This window comes from Acanthisitta chloris, unplaced genomic scaffold, assembly GCF_000695815.1.
Source record: "Acanthisitta chloris isolate BGI_N310 unplaced genomic scaffold, ASM69581v1 scaffold9781, whole genome shotgun sequence".
NCBI classification, from domain to species: Eukaryota; Metazoa; Chordata; class Aves; order Passeriformes; family Acanthisittidae; genus Acanthisitta; species Acanthisitta chloris.
The window spans coordinates 28,056-39,534 of NW_008654339.1; the positions used below are offsets into that span (position 1 = coordinate 28,056).

At 39.2% G+C, this 11,479-nt stretch overlaps 1 protein-coding gene across 1 annotated transcript; it reads right to left on the reverse strand.

The window, feature by feature from the left end:
* Positions 1-4,712: 4,712 nt before the first annotated feature.
* Positions 4,713-11,215, reverse strand: FASTKD3 (FAST kinase domains 3). The gene is made up of 6 exons (XM_009083465.1): positions 9,781-11,215; positions 8,603-8,688; positions 7,848-8,010; positions 6,739-6,808; positions 5,579-5,693; positions 4,713-4,811 (listed from the first exon to the last, which is right to left on the reverse strand). Exons 1-6 carry the CDS (start codon positions 11,213-11,215, stop codon positions 4,713-4,715), a joined length of 1,968 nt encoding a protein of 655 aa, XP_009081713.1.
* Positions 11,216-11,479: the final 264 nt, after the last annotated feature.

Below are 11,479 nucleotides of genomic sequence, written 5' to 3' on the forward strand. Positions count from 1 at the left end.
TGCTGTAGCATAGGAAGGAACTGCAGATTGCAGATAGTGATTGCACAGTCACTTGAAGTGCAGCTTACTAAGAACAAGCTTAAAATAATCTTTTCTTGGTCAGGGTATTTTTCATCAAGTCCACTTCCCATCATGGCAAAGCAGTTATTTCTGTAATCTTACAGCTACAAGCATTTTCAGTAAAACCTTTCATTGTGCAGAAATAAAGTAGCATGTGCTATGTTTTCTTCAAGGAAAGCTTGCATGGACTAGAGGTTGTTCAGGGATTTTCTTTAGGCTTTGATTTTTTTTCACACTGTGGTTTCACTGAATTGTGCAAGCAGAGTAGGTGTTCCTGTAATAGTGGGCACAAATCTCTCTGATTTTACAAATGAGTTATGCAACTCTGTGCACAAGAATAATAAAAATAAAATCTGTGCTTTTCAGTAACACAGCATTTAGTTTGCCTGTAATCACATGGCAATCACCTGTGCATGTATGTGTGTAAAGAATTACCAGTCCACAGCTCCATTTGTCATCTAGTGATATGTTCATGGTTTATTAATGTATGTAAAAAGCTAGAGTAGGGGTGGAACAGTAAGAGCACAGATCACTGCTAAATAAATACACATCCCTCTAGCAGATGCTGTGCAGTTCTGGCAGTTATTTTGCCTCTGGTCACAGCACATTTAGCCTTAGAAAATTGCCAAGTATTTGCTCTGTGATTTTCTTATAAGGCAACTTTTATATTTTCACAGGAAAAGGCAAGACCTGTCGCTGTGTTGTCATCTTCAGAGTATAGGAGACGCATAAATAAGCCCTTAGAGCAGCCAATCAGAGATCATGCAAGGATCAATCACCTGCAGGCAGAATTCTATGAGAAAAATGGCATCACCTGCTTATCAGCAAGACCTTCTTCAAACCTAGATCCATGTTAAATCTCTTGTATCTGTCATTGCCAGCAACATTTATGTGGAAACCCCCCCCCACACTTCACATCAAAAAGCAATATGGTCCTTTTGCCTTTTCCTCTACATTTTAGTTAATGACAATTATCTGCACTAAAAATAGGAAATAGCAGCTGTACTTTTGCTCATGCTAATTCAAATGCATGTCTTCTTAACAGTCTCATAAAAATCTCATGAAGAGCAGCAACAAGAAGAGCTGAACATTTTAGGCAGCAACACTGGAAGTAAGACCTGTTGGGTCAAAAGCTCTCTTTGCAATTCTAGGCAGTGCTTCTACATAACTCTTCACTGGTTTAACACTTAGGCTAGCTTGGTCCCCAAGGTATCCTTGGTTGTGGACTTATTAAACCCTTACAGTGTAGCTACAGAATTATGAACTGTCATTTTATCTCCACAACAGCTGAAATGAAGATTTGACTCAAAATTTTCTAAAATGATGGGCCTACTCATAAATGGGCAAATAAAGAAATGCTCTGACTTCCAGAAGTGCCCAGCAGTTTCAGTAGACTTCAAGTGGAAGTCAAGTTAGAAGGAACTTCTGAGCACTTAGCATTTGAATAGAAGAAATCTGAGTTTAGCTGATTTCAGACATTCATTTCACTGACTTTCACAACACAAATGGTGTCTGACAGACTGATCTGACAAGAAAAATCATCATTGGTTCTCTATCCAATGCTGAAAAAAAAGAAAAAAATAGTAATATTAGCAGAAAAAGCACTAAATAGTTTGGTGGAAAGGATGGAAAAACTTAAGGATTTGAGCAGTATTCATTTTAAAAGCATGTTTCAAGCAAATGCCTAAACCTGCTTAAACATTTAATGCCTTTTATTCTCACTGAATCAGGTACTAAAGTTTTAAGGTTACTTTCAGGAGGAGTTTCTTCTGCAGGGTATGTATCAGTTTGGCTCTCAAGAGCCACTGATCCTGCTGTTGTTTAAAGCTGAGGCAGTATTGTTCAGAAAGGAACAGCCAGACTGATCATACCAGAACAAGGACTGGAAGCCCACAGCTTTGGCTGACACTGGTTTTATACACGAGAAACGTGTCATTTGTGAACTCAGTGAGATTACCAGTAAAAAAATAACAGAACCCAAAATTTCTTAATCTGGGACCTGGGTAAGTAGTAAATTAGGTGATCAGTAGCACTTGTTTGGCATGATGTGAGAAGCAGAACACACAGAGCAGCCAATTTCGAGAGGTGTTTGCTGCTTTCATTATTCATGACCTGCAAATTCCTCTGTAATCAGTGGGCTAGGGACAAGGAGACATTAACTGCTACATTCCTTTTCAACAATAAGTACTTCATTAAGCAAATCCAGTGGCATTAAATGAAAGGAATCACAGTAAGAACAAAGTAAGAAGGAAATGTTTTTCTAACAATACCAGAATACTTTTTAAAAAATCAGTATCAAATGTATACCAGCGAAGAATGAGATGGAATATGCCATATTCCTGGCAGGTTATTTTTAGTTTGGGACACTCAGTACAAATTACTTAAGTAGCCTAACTACATCTACAAACCATCTGCTTGAAAAAAAACAAACTATGGAAATCAAATTTGTTTGAGAACATCACCACCTGCTGGCCCGTGTGGGAAATAGGCATCAACAGTTCATCAAAACACCAGTTTGAGTTTTCCTGTCTCATTTCTTCGCTTATGTCACACCCTTCTCATCCCTTCTCACTTTTGAAGGCCTTTCACAGGTTGTTCCTCCTACTACTTTTTGCTCATTCACTTCTGAGTGGTTGACTTTTCCCTTCAGTGCTCAGTGTCAAAAGAATACCTTGACAATTTCTCCTGTATGAGACTAAGTTCCTTATAAATGCCTGCAAAGCCATTTCAGCCATTGTCCTTCAATTTCTCTTTTGCTAGGATGACAAACTCTTGGGTTACTGATGTCCTGAGCTTACTGTTACAATATTGGAAAGCATCTCATCATCCAGGTGCTCCCTCACCTGAAATACTGCGTGCAGCTCTCATAAGGACATGGAACTGTTGGAGCAAGTTCAGAGGTGGCCACGAAGTTGATAAGAGAATTGGAGCATCTCCCCTATGAGGACAGGCTGAGGAAGTTGGAGCTATTCAGCCTGGAGAAGAGAAGGTTGCATGGAAGCCTCATAGCAACCTTCCAGTATATTAAAGGTCTACAGAGGAGCTGGAGAGGGGACTCCCTGTTAGGAACTGCAGTGACAAGACAAGGAGTAAGGGGTTCAAACTGAAGGAGGGGAAATTTAGGTTAGATATTAGGAAGAAGTCTTTTACTGTGAAGGTGGTGAGACACTGGAACAGGTTGCCCAGGGAGATATCAGATGGCTCAACCCCAGTAGTATTAAAAACCAGGCTGGATGAGGCCTTGAGCATCCTGGTCTAGTGGGAAGTTGTCCCTGCCCATGGCAGTGGGGTTTGGGATTAGATGATCTCTAAGGTCCATTCCAACCCATTCTATGATTCCCTCACCTGTCAGTGTTGACATACTACTGTAAGGGCTTTATACATACAAGAAATTAGCATGAACAGGAAGCACAGCATGATGCAACGCAAATCATGTTTTGCATCTGGGTTTTGCATCCAATAATCTCTAGGGATTGTTGGGACAATTGACAGACACCTGTAACTCACCAATTAATAACAGTAGCCTTGGAAGGAAAAAATGGCCATGTTCTGCATCTGTTGGTAAAATATACAGAACTTCAATGATGTAAAAGTTACACTTTTGTATCAAAATGTAACAGTTAAAATCAAACGGGGTGATGCTAGGAATTCTGCTTTGCTACTCATAAATAGTAATTGCATCCAGGAGAGGATGCACAAGCTAACCTGAAAATGTGTTTTACATGGCAGTTCATCAAGTATGCATTATATGACCAGAACTAAGGCTATCTTGTTTTCCTTTCATCCATCTGCAAAGCAACACATTCACCCCAGTTAGGGCATGCTCGTTCTGGCTGAAGTGGGTGCTGGTTCTGGTTCTCAGTTCCAGAATTCCTACTCATACATAAAAAGGAGTGCCATAGCACATAGCTCTTCTGAGCTTCAGAGCACAGAGTTTCTGTAAACTGAAGGCACTCCAGAGTACACATGTGACCCCGTTTAGAAGTTTAGCTAAAACTGCCACCAAAGATGAAACTACAAAGAGAATATACCCAGAACATTGGGTGGCCCCACAGAGACAGCTGTGCAAGTCCATTACCCTGTGGCAGCTGTCACTTTACAGAGTAAAGCACATCTCATTTTCTGCCAGGCATTGCTATTTACTGAACAGCACTCTACAGCTCTTAAATAAGAGCAATAAGCCAATAGTGCTGTTGTAACTACTGCAGATTTGTTTTATGAAACACTTGGGAAATTACACAAACAGCTATAAGTAAATTGTGCAATTTCTTCTTAGACTGTCAACAAAAGCCCTGACTAGTAGGTAGCATGGCATATTCTGCACATTCAGACTGGCCAGAATCCTTGGATAGTCACATGTGTCTGTCCAGTTGTGAACTAGAACCAGTGAAAATACCTGGGAAAGGCAGCACTGACTGTCTGGCACTTACATCTGTCAACTTAGAATAAATATTGACACAAAACTTAAGAAAATATGATGCTCTTTATTACTTTTTATACATCAATTTTTCCAAATATTGGAAGGTTTTGCATTCAGAGGCTCAAATTATCTGAAGTGGAGTTATTTAGAAAACAGAATTCTTCTTCCATGCACAGTATTTACACTTGGCAGTATAGGAGGTTGACATGTGGTTCAGTGATATTCTTCAGTGTCAGTTGCAGAGTCCATATGTATGAGGAAAAATTTTTTTGTGTAGATATTCTGCCATCTTTCTGCAATTCTGGAGATTCTGTACCTCAAAAAATGGAATCTGGAAACAAAACAAAAACGTTTGCTGGAAATACCTTTTAATAGACAACTGGGTAAGACTGATGTTCATCAAGCAGACACAAAATTACACAGCAAATATTTTTCTGATTTAAATTTAAACATTTAATCCTAAGTGTATTACTGATCTGTAAACCATCTGAATAGAGACTATGATTAAAACAAAGAGTGATATCCATTACACTTTAAACTTAGTTAAATATTATGAAGTTAGGCTTATGTAATGAGTGATTATAAATGGAAAAAAATAAAACTAAACATTAACAGTTTTCATCCAAAGGATGTTTAAACATAAAAACACTCCTATTAATTCAACAGGTTAAATAAAAGATATACTCTGTTGTGAAAATATTATTTACAATACAAAGCAGCTTCCTTTTATTAAAGTCTTCTTTTTAAACTCCAAATTCAAACCTTTCTGAAGAGTATTTAAGTAAAAATGCCAGTCCTATTGCACTCTTATACAACATTTTCCTTCAAGTCAAGATTTGAATCTTAATCACCGTAGAGAAGTACATTTCAAGCAGCCACTGTTTGGCAGAAATCACAGACAAAAATACAATAATTGATCCAATGAAGAAAAAGGAATTTCTGTACACCCTCCAAAAGGCAGAGAGAACAGAATATAGAAAGGACAAGACTACATCTGCCTTAGGAATGAATTGAAACTACAGTTCTAAGCATTGTAAAATAGTTCTTTACTTGTTTTGTTAGCCAGAGCAAAAGCAAATCATGGTCTTTGGACTTTACCTGCACAACTTCATAACCAAGTAACTGAAGATGTCTCTGTTTAATAGCTTCTTCTCCCAGCAGATTGTGGCTATTAGCACAAAATCTATTTTGACCATCAACACAGAGGGCAATTCTAAAATCAAACGTAAGTATGGTATATAAAAATAGAAATTAGTTATTTTAATCACCACAACTTCTGCAGTTCCTAAGAAACATGAGACAACACCTCCCTTCTTCCTTATACCTCCTAGAATCAGATTTTGTGGCATGGGAGTTACCTAGTTCAGGACAATTTAAATCACTCAGTTTAAGGGTGGGAGGTGACAGCCTGAAGCTTAGCGGAACTGATCTGAAAAGCTTTTATATTTGCTCTGAACAAAAATTACCATACAAGTTAATAAGACTTTGATATTTTTGATGCTACTATTAGTAAGCCGTTTTGATTCTTTTAGAAGGAAAAGCACACAAAATACTTGTCTCAGCTTGAAAACATTTCAGCATCTAAATTTATTCAACTTACTAGTTTACCTGTTAAATCCATTAGAGTTAAAAAAATTTAGCTTAAACTTAACTTCAAGTTAAACTCATATGTATTCTTGGCAGCATCATGGATTATTAACTATATTTTTTCCCCTTAGTGATAAAATTCCCATCAACTTACACCAAAATTTGTATATCTACTGTTAAAAAGTTGCTCAAAGGTTTCTCGAAACAACCCTTGCTTAACATGTCTTTTAAACACCTGTACATTTGTCAATTAAAAAACCAGCATCTGTAGCAAATACTCTCATTATACAGGATTCTTTACAGAAGTAAATTTGTGAACTCAAACTGGCTAAAACTGTGTCAAATCTATGCAAATACACTGGATTAGAATTTAGTTTTAATTTGAAGATGAATTACAGAAGATCAAAATACATTAAGCCAAATTAGGATCACTTGATCGTGACTGTCATGGGGTAAAGAGACTAATTGTCTGACACTGTCTAGTCAGGTGGCAAAACAACAAGCAAAAAGCACAGATTGTTAATTTTGCCCTTTTGTCAGTGGTTTCAGTATGAAATCTGAGTTTTGTTGAAGTCAATGGTGAAACTCCAAATAGGTTAAATTTTGCTAGTGTGCCACCCTGGATGTTCTTTGTCAGTGTTAACCAACATTTAAGCAGTTTATTCTCCTACCGTCTGTGCACCTCTTCACATTGGGTCGCAGGCAACACAAAACCTCCTTCGTCTAACTTAATCTCAATATCTGGTATAGATGAAAAAGAGAAATTGCATTACAACTCATTTCATATAACAATCTGTTCGAGTCTCATCCTCTCCCAGTTCATTGTTTTATAAAACAACTAAAATACTACCACGATTCCTTTTTTCTGAATCACAGAGGCTTGCAAATTATGTGCAGAGAGTTAACACAAATGAGTGACTGATTTGCGACACTTCAGCCTTTCATAATGCTAACCAGCAAAGTAGTATTCCAAGCCCACTAAAACCCATTATGTAGTTAAATGGCACTTGGCTGGGCTGGGTAGGGCCCCTGGAATTCTGAGGGCTTTGGGGCGAGACAATCTCTCTCTGCCTCACCCTTTATTTTTTTCTCACTAGTTCCTAACTTTATAGACCATGTCAATTTGCAAACAGAGTTTTGGACCCAAACCCTGCCAACTTCAACACCCACGTGGAAGCTGAAATGCAGAGTAATTCTGGAATCATCCCTCTCTCTTATTTTTTTGAAAATCCCTCTCATGTCCATGGTATCCAAGACCTCCTGAGCACACATCTTTCTTCATTGTTACCTTCTCTGTTTCCTTCCCTGCTGCACCAAACACACTGTTCTGCTCACTCCTCTCTTTCAGCACACAAAGCCCCACTGATTATATATAGTCAATAGCTCTTACTGAAGGGAGAGAAGCCCAGTTGAGCAGTTCTCTCTTTCTCTACTCACCACTAAAGCAGGGAGATCAGGCAAGTGGCAGTGCCTCATTTTGCTTTACATTATGCAAAATTGTTTAAAGGATAAGGAGCTGATAGTAAAAATACAGAATACAAGAGCTAGAAGCTATTTTGCAGTAAATTCCAAGTAACACTGCAGTTCTTTTCTCTCTTCTGACTTAAAAAAATGGATTTACTCAAAGTTCCCATGTTTCCCCATTTCAGGCCTGCTACAAGGTTTTGTATTCCAATTTACTTTTTCTGTATTTGCAGCATTTAGAATGCCCACAAAATGATTTAAAATTTTGGCAGCGTAAGCACACATTTAGCTATTAATCTATAGAAATGTTACTTACCAACTGTATAGAAATATGGTGTTGATACCTTTGATGCAAAATATATTCTTTTTTTCAGTAAATAAATTAATCCAGTCTTCACCCTTTTATGGAGGTGAACATCAAGAGAACTGTGAGGTGTGGGAAAGGCCTTTCCTTGATACTTTGGAGGAAGTTTTGGACCCTACATAATGACAGAAAACCAAACAGAACAAAAGAAAAGGGAGATAACACTTTTGCACTTACCTCGTATCAAATGTACATATCAAATGTAGCAAAATGTATCCTGTGCATGCCAAAGCCATGTCTATTGAGACACCTACAGCCCGAGGTATGATAAAAGCTCCCAATCAACCACCAGAACATCCTTGGCAAGCTTCCATGCTTTCATGCTGGACATCATATGCTCATGAGAAATGCACAACTGTTTCCATTCCTCTGCAGTCAGGCCAACATCAAGGTGTGCCCGACCTCTTTTGTGCTCCACAACTTCACAAGCCAAACATAAAAAAGAAACAGTTGTTGGAAAAGTATTTAAAAACACAAAGAAAAAAGCACTTTAACTTAGAACTAGTCAGTTCTGTCAAACATACAAATATATCAAGTCAATCAATCAGGTAGAAATGCTTCATATTTTTTCATCAAGGAGAAAAAAAGCTGTTTTGTCCAATTCTGGTATTTCTATGGGAAAGACAGTCCTCAACTAATTATAAACAGGGCCCTGATGACCTTATAACCTCCTGTTAACATCACTTTTGGTTTCACATGTACTGTACCTCATAAGATGGGCACTCCAGGGTGACAGTCAGAAAGAGCTGAGTTAGCTGGGAGGTAACAACTCTGTTCAAACCAGGAGGCTGAGCTGAAACAACAACATTCAGGCTTTCAAGTGTACCTCCACGCAAGTCTCTTTACACAAGCCATCATGCAGAAGTTAGGAAAGCCCATTCAGTTATATGTGCAGAGAAGCTACTTGTTTGTTACAATTCTTGATAATCGTTTGAATGAACAGGAGGATCAGTGTTAGAAAAGCAAGGAAATAATTTACAAAAATTTCAACATTAAAAATACACGACTAGCAAGATCTTAGTTAAAACTGTCGTATTCTTTCACAAAAAAGTGAGGATCTGAGAGATGCAGGACATTCTATAGAGAAGAGTTAAGTTTGAGTTTAGGTCTTGGACAAATATTCCCTTCCTATAACCTCTTCTTCCCAAGTTATAATCCCAGGATCAAATTGTTTCACTCCTTTTAAATTTTTTAATTTGCAAGCAGTGGATAATACTAAATAATTTCTGTAGATTTGTCTGCTTTGTAAAAATCAACCCTTTAAGGTATTTCATGTTGTTGAAAAAGTAAGTGACCAAAATTTCTAATCACTTTGGAGACTTGACCTCAGTTTTATTAACAGAGCAATCTCAGCTGAGATCTTAAGGAGTCACTTACCTTTCTGGCATAGCTTACATCTAACAATGGCACTAAAAATTCTTTACTATCTGATACAGAGTTACTTTAAATCTTGTGTTGTTCATAAGAGGTTTGTGTCCAAAAGCATTGGAATATGCAACAATTAGAGCCAAGAACAGGCTTTCACATGGGGGATGTCCTAGCAGCCTGTACGGGACAAAGGACAAACATGGGGAAAAGGAGAAGGACACTATTTCTTAGAAAAGGAGAAGGATTACCTGAAATGAATTATTTAAGGGAATTGAAGACTCTGTTTAAGATTGCACAGTGCAATTTTCAAACTCATTTAAACAACATAACATGAAAGACGCCTGCAACTGTGACAAGGAAGCAACATTCTTGGGCCTCCTGTTCACTATTCTCCACTCGCTTAGACCAGGTCATTGTTGATTTGAGATTAAAGTGATAAAAAATGTGTGCTTGACAAGAGACATATCACATAACAGAAAGAAATGTGAACCATCACAAGTGAAACACTGCTCCTTACCTTGAAGCTTTTGCAGAAAATAGGGACTAAATATTTTTGGCAGAAAATTTAGGGGGTAACGTTGAATTAGGACACACGAGTGCAGCAGGTTCAGCAAGGTGTGAGGCTGAAAGCGACTAAGGTGAGTGTGCAGTACACTTTCAAGCTTCCTAAACAAGGAAGGAGCACTCGGAGGCAGATAGTTAAGAGTTCCAAATGGTATAATATACCCAGCAATCTGCTCAGTGGTAAATCTGTCAGCATCAGAAATGAAACCTTCTGCCACCGCATCAAAGATGGGCTTTGATAGGATCATCTTTTTGCAGCAATACTCCATGACTTTGCTGACTGTTTGAGGATGCATGGCAAAGATGGACTTGGGGATGTGTGTTTCCAGTGCCTCTGTAAAAATCTGGTCATGATGTCCAAAGTACAGGAGGGCTTCCAGCACATTCACGAGTTCATCATCTGTGAAATATGGAATATGCTTCACAGAATGTTTATACAGTGCGTTGACTAAGGAAACTGCCTGAGTCTGATCAAGAACCATCAGTGAATTCAGGATTATGCTTGCAAAGTTTGGGCTTAGCTGGGAAACTATGGATAAAGTGACAACGTTCAGCCTGTTCAGCAAGTTCTGGTACTGCTTCCCTTCCCCGACAGCCACCTGCAGTATCTTATAAACCATCACTATTTCCATGGGACTCCACTTCTCAATGTCCTTTTCTTGCAGCTGGTTCACAATTTGTTGCAGTGTCACACAACTTGGGCCTTCCAACTCGAGCAAGCTCTCTGCAAGAGCACACAGACTGTCAGTGTCCAGCTGTCCCCTTCGGAGCCGTTCCTCACTCTCTGAGAGCAAGCTCCCTATCAGTGAGCTCTGAGGGTCCACACGCAGCCTTGTCAAAGCCTGCAGCGCGCTCAGCAGCCCAGTGTTCGACAGCCTGGGGCACTCAAACTCAAACTGGAAGCACAGCGCTCTGAAAACATCATTCTCCAGCACTCCTTCGGGGTCTTTCAGGCCACTGTTGTCCACCTCAACTTCAGAAATCCTCTGCAGAGCCGCCGATGCCATAGTGTCCGACATGACTTTTAGAGAGCGGAGAAAGTAAAAAATCTCTTCTGACGTACAGAGGTTGTTCAACTTCTTGAAAAATAATTGTTCGTCCATCCACGGGTGGTTAGGTTTAGTACAGTTCTCATTATCCCCACAAAGATGCACAGTTTCATTAGCAGGAAGGGACTGCAGCCGCAGCTGTACATGTTTTTTTCTACAAAACATATACTGAGACCTCTCTTTGACACGCAGCATCCTCATGGCTACCGAGCTACAGTTCTGGACCTGGCGCTGCTCACTGACCAAGCTCAACCTTTTGCTTAAGGTGGCCAAGATGGACCTGCTTACTGGTGTGCTGGATGAACAAAACTGGAGACTTTTTTGGCTGATCAAAGCCATGTTCAAATCAAGTCAGCTGTGAAATGATACCTAGAGAAAGAAAAACACATATAAATACACAGCTTGGAAAACTAGTGTCAATAAACACCAGTGTCGCTAAAATGCAGCACAAAAGCTTGGGGTGGCTGGAGATGACGGGGATGATCCTCCTCCCACGAGGGTAACGTGATGAGACCTGTCTGACAGGCAGCAGCACATCCCTGTAAGGACACTCTGGGAGAGACACAGGGCTGCCCGGGGAGTGGTGGATTCACCATCCCTGGA